This window comes from Panulirus ornatus, chromosome 13, assembly GCF_036320965.1.
Source record: "Panulirus ornatus isolate Po-2019 chromosome 13, ASM3632096v1, whole genome shotgun sequence".
NCBI lineage: Eukaryota > Metazoa > Arthropoda > Malacostraca > Decapoda > Palinuridae > Panulirus > Panulirus ornatus.
The window spans coordinates 49,322,898-49,343,919 of record NC_092236.1 but is presented as its reverse complement, the minus strand read 5'-3'; the positions used below and the strand labels follow the sequence as shown (position 1 = coordinate 49,343,919).

General features: G+C 40.2%; 1 protein-coding gene across 2 annotated transcripts in view; it reads right to left on the bottom strand.

Annotated features, from left to right (window-relative positions):
* LOC139752852 (ATP-dependent DNA helicase DDX31-like) overlaps nt 1-21,022 on the bottom strand; it is a 185,736-nt gene that overhangs the window by 67,268 nt on the left and 97,446 nt on the right. For both annotated transcript variants that reach the window (XM_071668819.1, XM_071668820.1), the window contains exons 11-12: nt 19,241-19,431; nt 4,882-4,951 (exon numbers count right to left, since the gene is read on the bottom strand). In XM_071668819.1, the coding sequence (XP_071524920.1) occupies nt 4,882-4,951; nt 19,241-19,431 (261 nt within the window). The remainder of the gene's footprint in view (nt 1-4,881; nt 4,952-19,240; nt 19,432-21,022) is intronic.

Here is a 21,022-nt window from a genome sequence, read left to right as displayed (position 1 = left end):
TTCCATAGTTTTATTTTCATCTCTCTTATCACTCCATCCATTTTCTTTTATACTGAGTCGCTATCTCCCACATTAGTGAGGTAGCGCAAGGAAACAGAAGAAAGAATGGCCCAACCAACCCACATACACATGTATATACATAAATGCCCACACATGCACATATACATACCAATACATTTCAACGTATACGAACATATAGATATACAGATATACATATATACACGTACATATTCATACTTGCTGCCTTCATCCATTCCCATCACCATCCCACCACACATGAATTGGCACACACACACACACACACACACACACACACACACACACCGGATGTGTGAAGTAGCACTAGGGAAAGACAACAATGGCCAAATTCCTTCACACTCAGTCTCTAGCTGTCACGTATAATGCACCGAAACCACAGCTCCCTTTCCACATTCATGCCCCACAAAACTTTTCATGGTTTACCCCAGACACTTCACATGCCCTGGTTCAATCCAGTGACAGCATGTTGACCCCGGTATACCACATAGTTCCAATTCACTCTATTCCTTGCACGCCTTTCACCCTCCTGCATGTTCAGGCCCCGATCACTCAAAACCTTTTTCACTCCATCTTTCCACCTCCAATTTGGTCTCCCACTTCTTCTCATTCCCTCCACTTCTAACACATATATCCTCTTTGTCAATCTTTCCTCACTCATTCTCTCCATGTGACCAAAACATTTCAGCACACCCTCTTCTGCTCTCTTAATCACACTCTTTTTATTACCACATCTCTCTCTCACCCTTTCATTACTTACTCGGATCAAACCATCTCACACCACATATTGTCCTTAAACATCTCATTTCCAACACAACCACCCTCCTTCACACAACCCTATCTATAGCCCATGCCTTGCACCCATATAACATTGTTGGAACTTCCTTCAAACTTGCCCATTTTTGCTCTCCAAGACAATGTTCTTGCCTTCCACACATTCTTCACTGCTCCCAGAAACTTCGCCCCCTCCACCACCCTGTGACTCACTTCAGCTTCCATGGTTCCATCCACTGCTAGATCCACTCCCAGATATCTAAAACACTTCACTTTCTCCACTTTTTCTCCATTCAAACTTACCTCCCAATTAATTTGTCCCCTGACTTTACTCCCAAGACATTCTCAAACCACTCTTCCCCTTTACCCTTGAGCTTCATCTCACTCTGAGCCAAAACATCCAGGTTCCTTTCCTCAAACATACTACCTATCTCTCCTTTTTTCTCATCTTGGTTACATCCATACACATTTAGACATCCTCAATCTGAGCCTTCAAGGAGGATGAGCACTCCCCGCATGATTCCTTCTCTATCCCCTTTTAGAAAGTTAAACTACAGGGAGGGGAGGGTTTCTAGCCTCCCACTCCCATCCCCTTTAGTCGCCTTCTACCACAAGCGGGGAATGCGTGGGAAGTATTCTATCTCCCCTACCCTTATTCTTATGTATATATATATCAAAAAGCCAAGGTGATATCACACAGCCCTGCCTCACATGCACATGTGTACCAAAACTTTCACTTAACTCTCCATCCACCCTTACACACATTTGCATCTCTATAGAATCTTTCACACATTCCAGCAGTTGTCCCACTTCCCGGTACCAGTTGTCCCACTTCCCAGTACATCCTTAACACATCCCATGAGGCATTCCATTTGGCTCTAACATTAACTTTCTCCAGAGCCATAAAAGTTGTACAATGCTTCTGGAAGGAGGTAAATAAAGTGCGTAAGACAAGGGAGCAAATGGGAACTTCAGTGAAGGGCACAAATGGGGAGGTGATAACAAGTAGTGGTGATGTGAGAAGGAGATGGAGTGAGTATTCTGAAGGTTTGTTGAATGTGTTTGATGATAGAGTGGCAGATATAGGGTGTTTTGGTCGAGGTGGTGTGCAAAGTGAGAGGGTTAGGGAAAATGATTTGGTAAACAGAGAAGAGGTAGTAAAAGCTTTGCGGAAGATGAAAGCCGGCAAGGCAGCAGGTTTGGATGGTATTGTAGTGGAATTTATTAAAAAAGGGGGTGACTGTATTGTTGACTGGTTGGTAAGGTTATCTAATGTATGTATGACTCACGGTGAGGTGCCTGAGGATTGGCGGAATGCGTGCATAGTGCCATTGTACAAAGGCAAAGGGGATAAGAGTGAGTGCTCAAATTACAGAGGTATAAGTTTGTTGAGTATTCCTGGTAAATTATATGGGAGGGTATTGATTGAGAGGGTGAAGGCATGTACAGAGCATCAGATTGGGGAAGAGCAGTGTGGTTTCAGAAGTGGTAGAGGATGTGTGGATCAGGTGTTTGCTTTGAAGAATGTATGTGAGAAATACTTAGAAAAGCAAATGGATTTGTATGTAGCATTTATGGATCTGGAGAAGGCATATGATAGAGTTGATAGAGATGCTCTGTGGAAGGTATTAAGAATATATGGTGTGGGAGGCAAGTTGTTAGAAGCAGTGAAAAGTTTTTATCGAGGATGTAAGGCATGTGTACGTGTAGGAAGAGAGGAAAGTGATTGGTTCTCAGTGAATGTAGGTTTGCGGCAGGGGTGTGTGATGTTTCCATGGTTGTTTAATTTGTTTATGGATGGGGTTGTTAGGGAGGTAAATGCAAGAGTTTTGGAAAGAGGGGCAAGTATGAAGTCTGTTGGGGATGAGAGAGCTTGGGAAGTGAGTCAGTTGTTGTTCGCTGATGATACAGTGCTGGTGGCTGATTCATGTGAGAAACTGCAGAAGCTGGTGACGGAGTTTGGTAAAGTGTGTGAAAGAAGAAAGTTAAGAGTAAATGTGAATAAGAGCAAGGTTATTAGGTACAGTAGGGTTGAGGGTCAAGTCAATTGGGAGGTATGTTTGAATGGAGAAAAACTGGAGGAAGTGAAGTGTTTTAGATATCTGGGAGTGGATCTGGCAGCGGATGGAACCATGGAAGCGGAAAAGGATCATAGGGTGGGGGAGGGGGCGAAAATTCTGGGAGCCTTGAAGAATGTGTGGAAGTCGAGAACATTATCTCGGAAAGCAAAAATGGGTATGTTTGAAGGAATAGTGGTTCCAACAATGTTGTATGGTTGCGAGACGTGGGCTATGGATAGAGTTATGTGCAGGAGGATGGATGTGCTGGAAATGAGATGTTTGAGGACAATGTGTGGTGTGAGGTGGTTTGATCGAGTAAGTAACGTAAGGGTAAGAGAGATGTGTGGAAATAAAAAGAGCGTGGTTGAGAGAGCAGAAGAGGGTGTTTTGAAATGGTTTGGGCACATGGAGAGAATGAGTGAGGAAAGATTGACCAAGAGGATATATGTGTCGGAGGTGGAGGGAACGAGGAGAAGAGGGAGACCAAATTGGAGGTGGAAAGATGGAGTGAAAAAGATTTTGTGTGATCGGGGCCTGAACATGCAGGAGGGTGAAAGGAAGGCAAGGAATAGAGTGAATTGGAGCGATGTGGTATACCGGGGTTGACGTGCTGTCAGAGGATTGAATCAGGGCATGTGAAGCGTCTGGGGTAAACCATGGAAAGCTGTGTAGGTATGTATATTTGCGTGTGTGGACGTATGTATATACATGTGTATGGGGGTGGGTTGGGCCATTTCTTTCGTCTGTTTCCTTGCGCTACCTCGCAAACGCGGGAGACAGCGACAAAAAAAAAAAAAAAAAAAAAAAAACTTTCCACTAGATACTTTTCCACAGCCATTCTCAATGCAAAAATCTGATCCACAAATCGCCTGACTCTCTTAAAACCCACTTACTCCTCCCTTATTCTACACTCAGTCACTTCCATCACTCTATCATTCAACACTCTTACATACACTTTTCCCAGTATATTCAAAAGATTCATTCCCCCTATAATTGCTAAATAAATTCTTTGCATCTTCTTGGAATGAAGGCAGAAATTTCTGTTTCTGTGCTAAATTGCATATCAAATTCATCCACTGTATCACACTTTCTCCTCCATACTTCAACATTTCAGTTATAATCCCATCCACTTCATGCTCCTTTCCTACCTTCAACCTCACTATCACCCTCTTTACCTTCCTACTTGCTATAGGCCCCTGCACTTATATCCTTTTCCTTCTATCCTCCACACACATGTGCATAATGACATCTGCCTTACCTTATACATTCATCAGTTCTTCAAAATACTCTTTCTAACTTCCTTTCACTTCATCCTTTTGATTCAGCAATTCCCTTTCATTACTTCTCACATTTACATTTTGACTCATGTCCACATCTTTCCTTTTTCACCTCCTTCTGGTACAATTTCTTACTTTCTCCAAAATCCTCAATCAACTTTCTTCCAAAGTCTTCATTTATTCTTTTTTTGAGTTCCATAATCAACTTCTTAACATTCTGTTTGCACATCTTATGTTCTTCTTTCCTTTGCTGAACTTCCATTGGTACATTCCCTTACAGCAATCTACAGTATGCCTTTTCCTTCTGTTCCACCACATTTCTAATCTCATCTGTCCACCATACATTTCCCTTTTTATTCCTTAACTACCTCACAACCTTGTATCCAGCTCCTAATTCTACAGCTTTATTTACTCTTTCTCTACACCTTTTGAACACCTCATCTAAACATGATTGCATCATACATTTACAGCACTTTCATCTAAACTTTCCCAGTCCTCCTTGCATTCTTTCTGGTTCATGTTCTTGCTTGCCAATACTTCTACATCTCCATTCTTCCTTATGCCATACCTCTACTTCTCCTTAATCCTCACAGCCACAAAAACTACAAAATGCTCAGACTCCCAAAAGAATCCTCCCACACCTCTGGCATCACCAGACAGTGATCAAAGCAGTTCCAGAGTTAAACTGTAACACAACAATTTGTTCCAAGTGGATAAACCATGGAAAGCCATACCTTCTGAGAAGCAACGTTCGCTGGTAACATTAGATTCTTAAGCACCTTCTCCACCTTGACTTCCTTCAATCTGCAACATGATAATACCATTTACCACCAACATTCTTTTTATACTGTTTAGTTAGGTCTTCTAGCAACTGAGTCATATGGAGATTTATGTTGTGATAAAGTAAGGTGATGCTTTGTGTCAACAAAGTGACATTTCAGGGTTATGAATGTACACTTGGTGCCTTACTTGTAAGGATAGGAATGGACAGCTGTGTCTAATAAACTGAGCTGGGAAGAGATGGCTGATCTTATACACACAGCTTAGGTTTCAGCAAAGCTGGTTCCTCTGGTAGGTCAAGACCCAAGAAAGAAACCCTCTAACCTGAAGAATGCCAGAAAACAGTTGTCTGCTGATGATTCAGCAATGGTGGTAGATTTGAGAGAAAAACTGCCGAAGCTGGTAACTGAGTTTGGAAGTGTTTGCGAATGGTGGAAGTTGAGAGTAAATGTGAATAAAAGCAAGGTGATTAGGTTCAGCTGGATTGGAGAACAGATTACTTTGGGTGTGAGTTTGAATAGAGAAAAACTGGAGGAAATGAAGTGTTTCAGGTACCTGCAAGTGAACATGGCAGCAAATGGAACCTAGGAAGCAGAAGTGAGTCATAGGGTGGGGGAGGGGGGGGGGGGTAAAGGATTCAGCAGCACTGAGGAATGTGTGGAAAGCAAGATTGTTATCTGGGAGGGCAAAGATGGGTATGTTTGGAGTCTCAACAATATTACATGAGTGCTAAGCATGGGCTATAGATGAGAATGTGTAGAGGAGGGTGAATGTGTTGGACTTGAAATGTATGAGGGAAATATGTGGTGTGAGGTGGTTTGATCGAGTAAATAATAAAAGTGGAACAGAGAAGTGTGGTTATAAAAATACAGAGTGTGGTTGAGAGAGCTGAAGAGGGTAAGCTGAAATAGTTTGGACTATGGAAAGAATGAGTGAAGAAAGGTTAACATACAGATACATGTGCCAGAAGTGGAGAGAACAAGGAGACCACATAGGAGATGGAAAGAATGAAGTGAAAAAGATTTTGAGTGATCAGAGCCTGAACATAAAGGAGGGTGAAAGGTTTGGATGGGATGGAGTGAAGTGGAATTATGTGGTATATAGGGGCTGACAAGCTCTCTATCAATGGACTGAACCAGGATATGTGAAGTGACCAAGGTAAACCATCAAAAGGACTAAGGGGCCTGGATGTAAACAGAGAGCAGTGGTTTCAGTGAATTACAGATCAGCTAGAGTATGGATGTCAGTGACTGTGGCCTTTCTTTATCTACTCCTGTGTTACCTTGCTAATGTGAGAAATGGCAATTCATGTACAAATGAAAAAAAAGAAAAGAAAAATACAACAGATTTGATTTTGCACATTATGGCGATACACTATGTGTAAGCTGGGTTTCCTGTACCAAAGACATACTAACTGAATATAAAAATGGTGTATGGCACATAATTCATTAAGTCTGTGATAATTCAACGAAAAAAAGTCAGAGGAAAGTCTTATGACAAAATTATATTTCTAAATACTAACACAATAGAAGTAACAACAACAACAACAAAAAAAAACATATATCAGATATAATGGTCGTCAAAGGACTCTATGGAACAGCATTCATACAGTGCAAATGCAGTCATGTTTGAATTCAGTAGCAATGCTGTAGTTTTAAATAAAGCCTGTACTGGAAGTACATATCATCAGGCTACAAATGATCAATATCTCTCCTTGGACAATAAACAGGGTGAGATCTAAGTTTATATTTTGAATGGAAATAAAACTTGAAAAACAATGTTAATTTTATCAATAATTTTTTTGTGCTTATACTCTATTACAACTATCATGTGGAAATTTTGTACACCAATACTTACATATAATTCAATCAATCCTTTCATATATGCAGTAAGAGATGGAAATACTTTTTTTGTCCTTGTTCAGTTTCCTATGGAAATACTTTTTTTGTCCTTGTTCAGTTTCCTATGGAAATACTTTTTTTGTCCTTGTTCAGTTTCCTGAGTTAGCAAGGTAGTGCTGGACACATAAAGAAAGCCCTCATTCACTCACATCCATTCTCTTCCTGTCATGTGTAATGCAACAAAATCACAGCCCACTACCCACAACAATAAATAGGGTGAGATCCAAGTTCATTTTTTGAATGGAAATAAAACTTGAAAAACAATGTTAATTCTATCAATGACTTTTTTGTACTTGTACTCAATTACAACTATCATGTGGAAATCTTGTATGCCAATACCTACACATAATTCTATCAATCCTTTCATATATGCAGTGAGAGATGAAAATACTTTTTTATCCTTGTTCGGTTTCCTGAGTTAGCGAGGTAGCGCCAGACACAGATAAAGGAAAACCCTCATTCACTCACATCCATTCTCTAGCTGTCATGTGTAATGCAACAAAATCACAGCCCACTACCCACAACTAGGCCCTACAGGCCTTTCCACGGTTCCCCTTGGCTGCTTTAAATGTCCTGGTTCAGTCCATTGACAGCACATTGCCCCCTGTATACTACATCACATATATCTCAAATTCTCTCTGTGGAAAGAAGAGAGAGAGTACCAACCATATATCTCCTATGTGTCATTTTTTTTTTCTTTTTTTTTGCTTTGTCGCTGTCTCCCACGTTTGCGAGGTAGCACAAGGAAACAGACGAAAGAAATGGCCCAACCCACCACCATACACATGTATATACATACGTCCACACACGCAAATATACATACCTACACAGCTTTCCATGGTTTACCCCAGACGCTTCACATGCCCTGATTCAATCCACTGACAGCACGTCAACCCCGGTATACCACATCGCTCCAATTCACTCTATTCCTTGCCCTCCTTTCACCCTCCTGCATGTTCAGGCCCCGATCACACAAAATCTTTTTCACTCCATCTTTCCCCCTCCAATTTGGTCTCCCACTTCTCCTCGTTCCCTCCACCTCCGACACATATACCCTCTTGGTCAATCTTTCCTCACTCATTCTCTCCATGTCCCCAAACCATTTCAAAACATCCTCTTCTGCTCTCTCAACCACGCTCTTTTTATTTCCACACATCTCTCTTACCCTTACGTTACTTACTCGATCAAACCACCTCACACCACACATTGTCCTCAAACATCTCATTTCCAGCACATCCATCCTCCTGCGCACAACTCTATCCATAGCCCACGCCTCGCAACCATACAACATTGTTGGAACCACTATTCCTTCAAACATAGCCATTTTTGCTTTCAGAGATAATGTTCTCGACTTCCACACATTCTTCAAGGCTCCCACGATTTTCGCCCCCCCCCCACCCTATGATCCACTTCCGCTTCCATGGTTCCATCCGCTGCCAGATCCACTCCCAGATATCTAAAACACTTTACTTCCTCCAGTTTTTCTCCATTCAAACTTACCTCCCAATTGACTTGACCCTCAACCCTACTGTACCTAATAACCTTGCTCTTATTCAAATTTACTCTTAACTTTCTTCTTTCACACACTTTACCAAACTCAGTCACCAGCTTCTGCAGTTTCTCACATGAATCAGCCACCAGCGCTGTATCATCAGCGAACAACAACTGACTCACTTCCCAAGCTCTCTCATCCCCAACAGACTTCATACTTGCCCCTCTTTCCAAAACTCTTGCATTTACCTCCCTAACAACCCCATCCATAAACAAATTAAACAACCATGGAAACATCACACACCCCTGCCGCAAACCTACATTCACTGAAAACCAATCACTTTCCTCTCTTCCTACACGTACACATGCCTTACATCCTCGATAAAAACTTTTCACTGCTTCTAACAACTTGCCTCCCACACCATATATTCTTAATACCTTCCACAGAGCATCTCTATCAACTCTATCATATGCCTTCTCCAGATCCATAAATGCTACATACAAATCCATTTGTGTCATATGTATTTAACTAGAGGTGGGAGGGAGACCTGGAAACCCTCCCCACCTGTATTCTAGGGAGAGGATCATGAGAAAGAGCCAAGCAAGCTTTGCTCCTTGGAGGCTCAAGCTGGGGTTTCTAAAGACAAGTGGTAGGAACCAGGATAAAAAGTAAGAAAAGACAAGTGATATGTCAAATGAAACCTGTTGTTCTGACTCTGAACACATCAAAGCTGAAAGATATATATGAAGGGTGGTTCTTAGTGCTAAAAAGTAGTACTTAATGGTAGTACAATTAAGAATGGATGGTTCCTCTAATGAAGAATAAGGTTGCTGGATGGAAACCTGCTGTAAGGGGCAACAAGTGGAATGTCTCATCATTTCTTGGTGGAGACAAGTATGAAACTTGGTAGTGGGCTTAGGGAAGGATGCAACATACATTTGAAATAAGTGATGAAAGTGAGTTTGAAAAAATGGCATGTGCTCAGAGAGACCAGGAGAGACTGGGTGAAAAATGGCAAAGGGTGACGGTAAATGAAATAAGGGGAAAGAGTATTTAGAGCAGCAAAGCACAGGTACGTAAGATGGATGTATGAAAAGGTTAATGAGTTGTGAAAAAACAGAACTAATCCTCTTCTGTGTGGGACCCAACTTTCCTCAACTTTCAGTTTGTCTGTGGGATCCATCTTTTAATATCTAAAATGTGGCACCTTCAAAAGCATAACATAAAGTTGCCTAATGCCAAAACACATTTACCCATACGAAAAAAACACTCCTATCTATAATTTTCTAGCCATAATTGTATCTCATGCTGTTAATCGTTTTACAGCTTGTTTACAGTTGTTTGCCTAGAAGTCATTCTACAATTGCAAAAGAAGGTATTGCTGTGCTGCAAAGGGACTATGTACTTACTGGAAATGTACATAAGATGGAGGTTTTTGAAACTCTGCTCTGTCCAAGAATTTTCAGTGTGAATATACCCACCCATCCCCTCTGCCACCATATGGGACAAGCCATATGGTTTGCTGATTATATTTTGCTTTCTGGTTCTCAGTTCTTTGAATGTTATAGATTGCTGGTAGTATACACATGTAATATGTGCCATAATTGGTGTTCAGACACAAGGCTCTGTCCATTTGCAAGTATAATGTACATATTCTGGCTTTCTGCCATTCACCTAGGATGAAGACAGTGCTTCCATCACATGGTACAGAACAAAAGTTGTTATACTTGTATCAAGTAGTCTCACATCTGTGTGGTTTACATCTCAGGTTATTATGTTAAAATGCAGACTTTGATTTTTTGTGGGGAGGTTTGAATTGTACCTGCTGCAGCAAATAAAGGGTTAAATTGCTAATGAAAGAGAAAAGAGAAGCATATGGAAGGTATTTGCAAAGGACTGCCAGTAACTGAAAGCAGTACAAGAGAAAGCTGTGGAAAGCCAAGAGAAAGGTGTAAGAGCTGAAAAAGAAGACATATGAGAGATGGTTATATCAGAACATCAATGAACTTAAAAGAAAATAATAAATAAAGTTTTGGGAAGAGGTGAACCACATGAAGAAAACAATAAACCAACAAATGGAGGAATGAGAAGAGCAGATGGAAAGGTGGTACCACATAAAGAAGACATGAAAAGATGTAATGAGTATTTTGAAGGATTACTGAATGTGTTAGATGATAGAAAGGTGACTATGGTGTGTGGGGAATGAAGCAGCATGTGGAATAAGAGTCTTGGCATGTGAAATGTTGAAAACAATGAATGTACTAAAATTTTCATGCAAGATGATATGTGAAGAAGCATTAGAAGTGAATAAAACCACAGTTAAGAGTCTCAAGAAAGGATGTGTGTTGTTGACTGGTTTATCAAACTGTTTAATGCAAGTGTCTAAGAACTGGTGGAGATCATGTATAATTTTCTTGTGTAAAGGCAAGAGAACAAAACTGATGTTTGAATTAATAATGTTTAAATTTTTAGTCTGTCAAGTATGGCTGGTAAAGTGTACGGTATAAAACTGTGTTTGAATTGAAAATGTTTAAATTTTTAGTCTGTCAAGTATGGCTAGTAAAACGTACGGTAGTGACCGATAGGATGGTGCTGAACACAGCAGTTGACTGGGGAGAAGCAGTGTGGTTTTCAGGGGAGGCAGAGGGCGTGTGGATCAGGTGTCTGCTTTAAATGAATATGTGTGAGAAATAACTGAAGAATAAGAGAGAAAAGTGTGTGGCATTTATGGGTTTGGAGAAAGGATATATGGTTAACAGATTCAAGGAATTCTAGACAGGATGGAAATGAAAAGTTACTAAATGAAGTCATGAGTTCTCAACAGATATGTAAGGTGGGTCTCCATGAAAAATGGGTGACATCTCCAGGCTGTTTAATTTGTTCTTGTTTGGGGTGGTGAGGGAGGTAGATGCAAGTGTGGGGTGCTGCATATGACTTGGCTCTGGAGGCTGGCTCTGGTGGCTGACTTTAAAGAGTAACTTCAAAAGCTGGAGAAAGACTTTGGGAAGTATGTAAAGCAAATAATTTGGAAGTAAATGTGAAAAATAGGTATTACAATGCTGCTGGGGAAGTGGTAAGACAGCAGGTGTTGAGTTTACACCTTTAAGTGCTTCCTTATGTGAGACATGTGGTCAGTGAGAATCCTATAACAATGCAACATAAGATTTTATTTTTTCTGACATTCTTTGTGTTTGTATTTGCAATCTGGCGATGTAATCACTCTTCATATGTTGGTAGGAGCATCATATTAATGTTATGCATAGCCTTTCACTCTAATCATCTTTTGGAAAAATCCTCAAAACAAAGTTACCCAGACTCAACTATGATGGAAGGATGTAGTGTGCACTCCCATCCCTAATCCTATCCCCCTACTGAGCATAAATAAAAAAAAATTTGTGGGGCATAGATGACAGTGATAGGGGAATTAGTCAACTATCACACATTCATTAGAACATAACTTAAGACCATGAAGTTATACTGAATAAAAACTAGAGAAAGAAGCACATGAAGTTATTTTCAATAAAATATTACAGAAAGAAGCAATTTCCTAAGTACCATCACTATGTAATATATAGATTTACTTTTCCCCATCACCCTTACAATTCATATATAAAAGCTGCAACTTTAATCAACCTGAGAAAAACTTCTCAGAGTTCACTTTCTTAGAAATGATAATGGTAGAGGGCTGCAATGCACACTCTCATCCCCAGTCCTGTCCAGCTAATGAGATGAACTTTTGTGAAGCTCAGATGATCAGAGCTTCCAACTATATTTGAACACATCAAGTATTAAAAAGATATTGCATATACACTATTTACCAATATACCAAAGGAATCGAACCCTGATTAGGCTACCTGACTGCCACACAGATGGTCCAGGCTTTGATTCCCAAGGGAATAGAGATAAATAGTTTATATCAGATCGCGAAAAATGATTTTCAATATCACATCAAAAGAAGAATCAATCTCCAAGCAAAGGGAGTTAAGTGAGATGTAGGATTAAGCTTTAGAGTTAAAAGGTATAGATGAGGCAAAATTTAAATACCTGTCACATTAAGTTGTATATGTCAAGAAAGTGCTGATTTTCAAAAGCAGCAGCTATCTATATGGTTCATAGTCTACAGTTGCAAGGACAGAGAGCAAATGACTGGGAGATGTATTAGAGAAAGCACCAGGAGGTCCAGATGAAAGTGCAAGGGTTAAAAACAAGGCAAATGAAAGTTGGGGTATGAGAGTATCATTAAATTTTAGAGAGAATAAAAAGATGTTTTGGCAGGAGGTAAATGACTTGCACAAGACAATGGGAACATCAGTGAAGGGGGAAAGGGGGAAAAAGATAACAGGTAGTGATGAAGTGAGGAGGAGATGGAGTATTTTGAAGGTTTATTGAATGTGTGTGACAATAGAGTGATAGAAATAAGGGTTTTGGTCGGGGTGGTGTGTGAAACGAGAGTCAGGGAGAGTGGTTTGGTGAAGAGAGAAGAGGTGATGAAAGCCTTGCGGATGATGAAATCCAGCAAGGTGGCGGGTATGGATGGTATTCCAGTTGAATATATTAAGTAAGGGGGTGACTGTGTTGTTGATTGGTTAGTAAGGATATTCAACATATGTATGGATCATGGTGAAGTGCCTGAGGATTGGCAAAATGCATGTCTAGTGCCACTGTGCAAAGGCAAAGGGGATAGAGGTGAGTGTTCAAACTACAGAGGGATGTTTGTTAAGCATTCCTGGAAAATACAATTTTCCAGGAATGGGAGGGTATTGATTGAGTTGGTGAAAGCAGGTACAAACATCTAACTCGTTAAAGCAGTGTGGTTCCAGAAGTGGTAGAGGATGTGTGGATCAGGTGTTTGCTCTGAAGAGTTTGTGTAAGAAATACTTAGAAAAATAGATGGATTTGTATGTGGCATTTGTGGATCGGGAGAAGGCATAGGATACGGTTGATATAGATGCTTTGTGACAGGTTTTAAGAGTATATGGTGTGGAAGGTACCCTGCTAGAAGCAGTGAGAATCTTTTATTATGGGTGTCAGGCATGTGTATAAGTAAGAAAAGAGAAGAGTGACTGGCTCCCAGTGAAGGTCAGTCTGGGGCAAGGGTTTGTGATGTCTCCATGGTTGTTTAACTTTTTTATGGATGGGGTGATTAGGATGGTAAAAGGAAAGGGTTTTGGAAAGGGGGGCAAGTATACAGTCTGTTGGGGATGAGAGAGCTTGGGAAGTGAGTCAGTTGTTGTTTGCTGATGATTACAGCACTGGTGGCTGATTCATGTGAGAAACTGCAGAAGCTGGTGACTGAGTTTGGTAAAGTGTGTGAAAGAAGAAAGTTAAGAGTAAATGTGAATAAGAGCAAGGTTATTAGGTACAGTAGGGTTGAGGGTCAAGTCAATTGGGAGGTAAGTTTGAATGGAGAAAAACTGGAGGAAGTAAAGTGTTTTAGATATCTGGGAGTGGATCTGGCAGCGGATGGAACCATGGAAGCGGAAGTGAATCATAGGGTGGGGGAGGGGGCGAAAATCCTGGGAGCCTTGAAGAATGTGTGGAAGTCGAGAACATTATCTCTGAAAGCAAAAATGGCTATGTTTGAAGGAATAGTGGTTCCAACAATGTTGTATGGTTGCGAGGCGTGGGCTATGGATAGAGCTGTGTGCAGGAGGGTGGATGTACTGGAAATGAGGTGTTTGAGGACAATATGTGTTGTGAGGTGGTTTGATCAAGTAAGTAATGTAAGGGTAAGAGAGATGTGAGGAAATAAAAAGAGCGTGGTTGAGAGAGCAGAAAAGAGTGTTTTGAAATGGTTTGGGCATATGGAGAGAATGAGTGAGGAAAGATTAACCAAGAGGATATAGGTGTTGGAGGTGGAGGGAACGAGGAGAAGTGGGAGACCAAATTGGAAGTGGAAAGATGGAGTGAAAAAGATTTTGAGTGATCAGGGCCTGAACATGCAGGAGGATGAAAGGCGGGTAAGGAATAGAGTGAATTGGATCGATGTGGTATACCGGGGTCGATGTGCTATCAATGGATTGAATCAGGGCATGGGAAGCATCTGGGGTAAACCATGGAAAGTTGTGTGGGGCCTCGATGTGGAAAGGGAGCTGTGGTTTCGGGCATTATTGCACGACAGCTAGAGACTGAGTGTGAATGAATGGGGCCTTTGTTGTCTTTTCCTAGTGCTACCTCGCACACATGAGGAGGGAGGGGGATGTTATTCCATGTGTGGCGAGGTGGCGATGGGAATGAATAAAGGCAGACAGTGTGAACTGTGTGCATGTGTATATATGTATGTGTCTGTGTGTGTATATATATGTGTACATTGAGATGTATGGGTATGTATATTTGCGTGAGTGGATGTGTATGTATATACATGTGTATGGGGGTGGGTTGGGCCATTTCTTTCGTCTCTTTCCTTGCGCTATCTTGCAAACGCGGGAGACAGCGACAAAGCAAATAAAAAAAAATAATATGTGTATATGTTTGGGTGTGTATATATATGTATACGTTGAGATGTATAGGTATGTATATGTGAGTGTGTGGACGTGTATGTATATACATGTGTATGTGGGTGGGTTGGGCAATTCTTTCGTCTATTTCCTAGTGCTACTTCACTAACACGGGAGACAGCGACAAAGTATAATAAATAAATATATACATATTATTTACATTTTAGACTGTGTGAAGTGCTTATTTCTAAAATTCTAACCAGTAAAACATCTTCCGATATTTTTCAGAGGAACTGAATCCTAAAACTTAGAATCTGACATCTTTTTCTTTGGTAAGGTTTCCCATCTTTATTAGACTGTTTACATAAGAGAACCAACAATATGTATTCACTAAGCCTACATTGTTTCAGTTGCCTTGTTTTAAGTAGAAAATTTGCCATATATTTAATTAAGGCTAGAATGTAGGTCATCCCAGTTTTATTGTTACCTCATGGAATGAAAATGTTTCGTTAGAACATGGTGAAATTGATTATTTTAGTTTACAAACTACATTTGCTCTTGGCATGAATGTGTTAAATTTTATATTTTTGTATCTCTGATGCTTGTTCCTATTGGAAACTCCCTCAAGGAAATTCACAATTAGACATAAAACTTGTTGACTCAGAAATGAATACTGTACTGTAATTGATGTAATATACTTTGACATTTTTCACAGTACAGGATAGGAATAAAAATTTTCTGTTGTCATTCATCAAACAGAGGTGAGAGAATTTTGCTTAAAGAGTCAAACATGCCCAAACACTCCTCCTGGCTGAACAAAGTTTAGCTCTAGACAGCTTTACTAAATATTCAGATGCTTCATGACATGGGTAGTTGCCATATAGTTTTAGCAAAAAGTGATTGATTTGTTTTGCACTCCATAGACATGTTTTCATGTAGATTCTGTGATAAAAAATGGAAAATGATGTACATTTTAGTATAAGAAAGCATGTTGATTTATTTTATTTTATTCATTTTATTTTATCATACTTTGTTGCTGTCTCCTGCATTAGCGAGGTAGCGCAAGGAAACAGATGAAAGAATGGCCCAACCCACCCACGTACACATGTATATACATCCACATCCACACACACACATACACGTACCTATACATCTAAATGTATACATATATATACACACACAGACACATACATATATACACATGTACATAATTCATACTTGCTGCCCTTATTCATTCCCGTCACCACCCCGCCACACATGAAATGACAACCACCTCCCCCCGCATGTGTGCGAGGTAGCACTAGGAAAAGACAACAAAGGCCCCATTCGTTCACACTCAGTCTCTAGCTGTCACATATAATGCACCGAAACCACAGCTCCCTTTCCACATCCAGGCCCCGCAAAACTTTCCATGGTTTACCCCAGATGCTCCACATGCCCTGGTTTAATCCAGTTACAGCACATCGACCCCAGTATACCACATCGTTCCAATTCACTCTATTCCTTGCACGCCTTTCACCCTCCTGCATGTTCAGGCCCGGATCACTCAAAATCTCTTTCACTCCATCTTTCCACTTCTCCTCATTCCCTCCATTTCTGACACATATATCCTCTTTGTCAATCTTTCCTCACTCATTCTCTCCATATGACCAAACCACTTCAAAACACCCTCTTAAGACTGCTCTCTCAACCACACTCTTTCTATTACCACACATCTATCTTACCTTTTCATTACTCACATTAAACCACCTCACACCACATATTTTCCTCAAACATCTCATTTCCAGCACATCCACCCTCCTGTGCACAACTCTATCCATAGCCTATGCCTCGCAACCATAAAACATTATTGGAACCACTATTCCTTCAAACATACCCATTTTTGATTTCCAAGATAACGTTCTTGACTTCCACACATTTTTCAACGCTCGCAGAACAACTTTCGCCCCCTCCCCCACCCTATGATTCACTTCCTCTTCCATGGTTCCATCCACTGCCAAATCCACTCCCAGATATCTAAAACACTTCACTTCCTCCAGTTTTTCTCCATTCAAACTCACCTCCCAATTGACTTATCCCTCAACCCTACTGTACCTAATAACCTTGCTCTTATTCACATTTACTCTCAGCTTTCTTCTTTCACACACCACCAAACTCAGTCACCAGCTTCTGCAGTTTCTCACCTGAATCAGCCACCAGCACTGTATCCAGCAAACAACAACTGACTCACTTCCCAAGCTCTCTCACCCACAACAGACTTCATACTTGCCCCTCTTTCCAAAACTTGCATTTACCTCCCTAACAACCCCATCCATAAACAAATTAAACAACCATGGAGACATCACGCACCCTTGCCGCAAACCAACATTCACTGAGAACCAATCACTTTCCTCTCTTCCCACACGTACACATGCCTTACATCCTCAATAAAAATTTCTCACTGCTTCTAACAACTTGCCTCCCACACCATATATTCTTAATACCTTCCACAGAGCATCTATATCAACTCTATCATATGCCTTCTCCAGATCCATAAATGTTACATACAAATCCATTTGCCTTTCTAAGTATTTCTCACATACATTCTTCAAAGCAAACACCTGATCCACACATCCTCTACCACTTCTGAAACCACACTGCTCTTCCCCAATCTGATGCTCTGTACATGCCTTCACCCTCTCAATCAATACCCTCCCATATAATTTACCAGGAAAACTCAACAAACTTATACCTCTGTAATTTGAGCACTCACTTTTATCCCCTTTGCCTTTGTACAATGGCACTATGCAAGCATTCCACCAATCCTCAGGCACCTCACCATGAGTCATACATACATTAAACAACCTTACCAACCAGTCAACAATACAGTCACCCCCTTTTTTAATCTATCTAGATATCTAGGTATCTAAGTGTTTAGAAAAAGTTATGTATATTACCTCTGAACCACAGCATATGAAGAGGTCTGTAAGGTCTGGTTGTGGACAGGGGAATACCTCTGAACCACAGCATATGAAGAGGTCTGTAAGGTCTGGTTGTGGACAGGGGAATGTGGTTTCAGTGCATTACGCATAACAGTTAGAGAGTGAGTGCGAGTGAATGAGACTAATTTTTCATCTGTTCCTGGTGCTACCTCCCAAATGCAGGAAACAGCAAACAAGCATAAAAGAAGGATGATTAACAGAGAAACAATATGGTTATCAATTTCAATAACCTTTTAAGAACAGTATCTACAAAAAATAAAAAAGGATTGTCTATGGTAAATGGCATGCCTCTACACATTTCAAAAAAGCACGCATCAAAGTTAGAGCCAGTCCTTGCTTCCCTATTCTGTATCTCTCTAAAATCACAACCCTTCCTTCTTTATAGCATACTTTGGTTTGGCCCATCCCTACCAAAGGAGACCACTCTAACCCATTTTACCACAGCCCTATCACTTTCACTTACATTATCTCCAAAGTCATTGTTACTCTACTCAACTCTCACTTTCTTATGAAATCAGAATCCCATTCCCCTCTTTCAGATAACCAATAAGGCTTTCACTATGTAATCTTCCCACCCTTGTCATTTCCTCTTTTCCTAAAGCTACTGAAAACATTCACATTCACTTCCATCAATAAGTGACAAGACATACCATCAGCTGTCCATTTCAGCATATTCACACCCAAAAGTCTCTCCTTTGCATACCTATCAATTAGGACATAATCTAGTGTTGTCTGCTGAATCCCAATCCCACTCAACCTCACATACTTATGTATGCACCTTTCCTAAACCCAGGCATTCCGAGTCACCTTTACTTTTTCAGCACAATTTCACAAGCTGTTCACCATTTTCATTTATACAGGTACCCCAAGCCCCCTAGTTATAACTTCAACTGCAATGTCATCCACTCTTGCATTAAGATCTCCCACCACTAATACCCAATCCTTTGTATCAGAACTGCTGATACACTTACTCAGTTCCTTCCTAAAGACTGAACTCATTTTCCCCACTATAAGTGCATTGTCAATCATCTATCTCTTGTAATCCTTTTCATTCTTACCCTCATCAGTCTAGAACTCACTTCCCCAAATTCTTTAATACATTCCCACAGCTCCTCCTTGAGTAACAGCGTCCCAATTCCTTTACTTCTGCCCTCCCTGCAAACCTAAACTTTACCCTTTGAACAGTCCCTTCCCCTTGAGTTAAGTTGCATTCAGAACCAGAACATCTAGGTCCCGTCCCCAAATCAACTACTTATTTCTTCTTTCTTCACAGTCTGGTTACAACAATGCACATCAAGACACCCCAGCCTGAGCTTTTGAGGAGCATCCCTCGCTTGGCTCCTTCTTCTGTTCCCACCTTTAGAAAGTGAAATACAAGAAAGGAGGGTTTCTAGCCCACAATGTCAACCCCTTTTGGTCGTCACCTTCATCATGTAGGAAATACATGGGCAGTATCCCTTCTTCCCTAACCTTAACACACAGAAATCAATTTTTTCACTTACGTTATTTTGTGCTGCTCCAGCATCTGTATATATGGTGCTTCAGCAGGTGCAAGAAAAACTATGGCTGATCCTGCAGCATTGACACGAGCAGTGCGACCAACTCGATGAACATAATCAGCAGCAGTACAAGCGGCACTGAACTGCACAATCCATCGAACCTTTGGCATATCTAAACCCCTTGATGCTACATCCTAGGAGAAAAACAATGATGTACACATTGTTTTTTTAAGGGAAAAATAAATGTAGCTAATACAAAGAAAATGAACCTGTACCTTGTATAATATACAATACAATACATAAAACACTAATAGTGTTTTCCAGTAAATTTGAGATATAGATACCAGCTCTAAGGTCTATAATCCAATTGACTGTGGAGTCCAATATTCATAGTAACCTTCCTCTGAAAACTGACTTATGATAGTATGGTGTATATTTGCATCCAAAAAGCAGTTACCTGTATTCTAATAAAAAGGTGTATACATCTTGAAATTCTTGAGATATAAACTGAGAGCATTTTTAATGCAAATTATCCATTACCTAAGTAAGCCACAAAACTATCTCTCATCCCATTATTTCTTATTCAATCAACCCTCTTCACATAACATACTCAAACATTTCATTTCCAACACATCCCGTCTATTTTGTACTTTTTCATTTAGGGCCTACATACCTCAACCATAAAATACTGTAAAGACTACTACACCATCAATCATATCCATATTTGTCTCACAGAAAGTGACCTCTCTTTCTATATATTCCCCAGTGTATCCAAGGCCTTAGCCCCCTCAACCACCCTAATGCCAACTTCATTTGCCATGGTCGCATCTGCTGCCATGTCCACTCCTAAGTCTCTAAAACACTCCACTTCCTCCAGGTTCTCTCCATTCAAATTCACACTCCAATCAATGTGTCTCTCTTCCCTGCTAAACTTAATAACATTACTTTTATTCATATTAATTCTCAACAATCTCCTATCACTTACTCTCCCTGACCCAGGAACTAGGTTCTGCAGTTTCAAACTCAAATCTGCCACCAAAGCCACAACAATCAGCAAACAGCAACTGACTTACTTCCCATGACCCTCTTACCCTAACAAAATGCAGACCCACCTCTCTCTAGAACCAACGCCTCCCTCAACACCGTATAAATAAACAGATTGGACAATCATCACACACCCCTGCCACAGACTTACATTCACCTCGAACCACTCATCCTCTTATTTTTTAATTCTTACACACATGCCTTACTCTCTTAATAAAAACTCCTCACAACTTCTAATAGCTTTCCTCCCACACCATATGTATATTCACAAGAACTTCCACAAACCACTCTATCAACAATATCACACACTTTCTTTAGGTCTATAAATGCTACACAAAATCTCTTCAGTCTCTATGTATTTCTCAAGCAAAGTCTTCAAAGAAAACACCTGATCCACAGATCTACCACTCATGAAGCCACATTGATCCTCCCCAATCTGACTGTGCACGCAGCCATCCTCTCAAGAAACATTCATCCAAATAGCTTGACTGGTATGTCTGACCGATTTATACCTCTATACTTCATATTTTCAATTTCATCTCTCTTGCCAGCATATGATACTATATATATATATATATATATATATATATATATATATATATATATATATATATATATATATATATACAAATAAAGTGTATATGAACGCGCACCTTCATAGAACATACAAAGCTCCAAAAGCCAGGAGCTTTGTATGATATATATATATATATATATATATATATATATATATATATATAT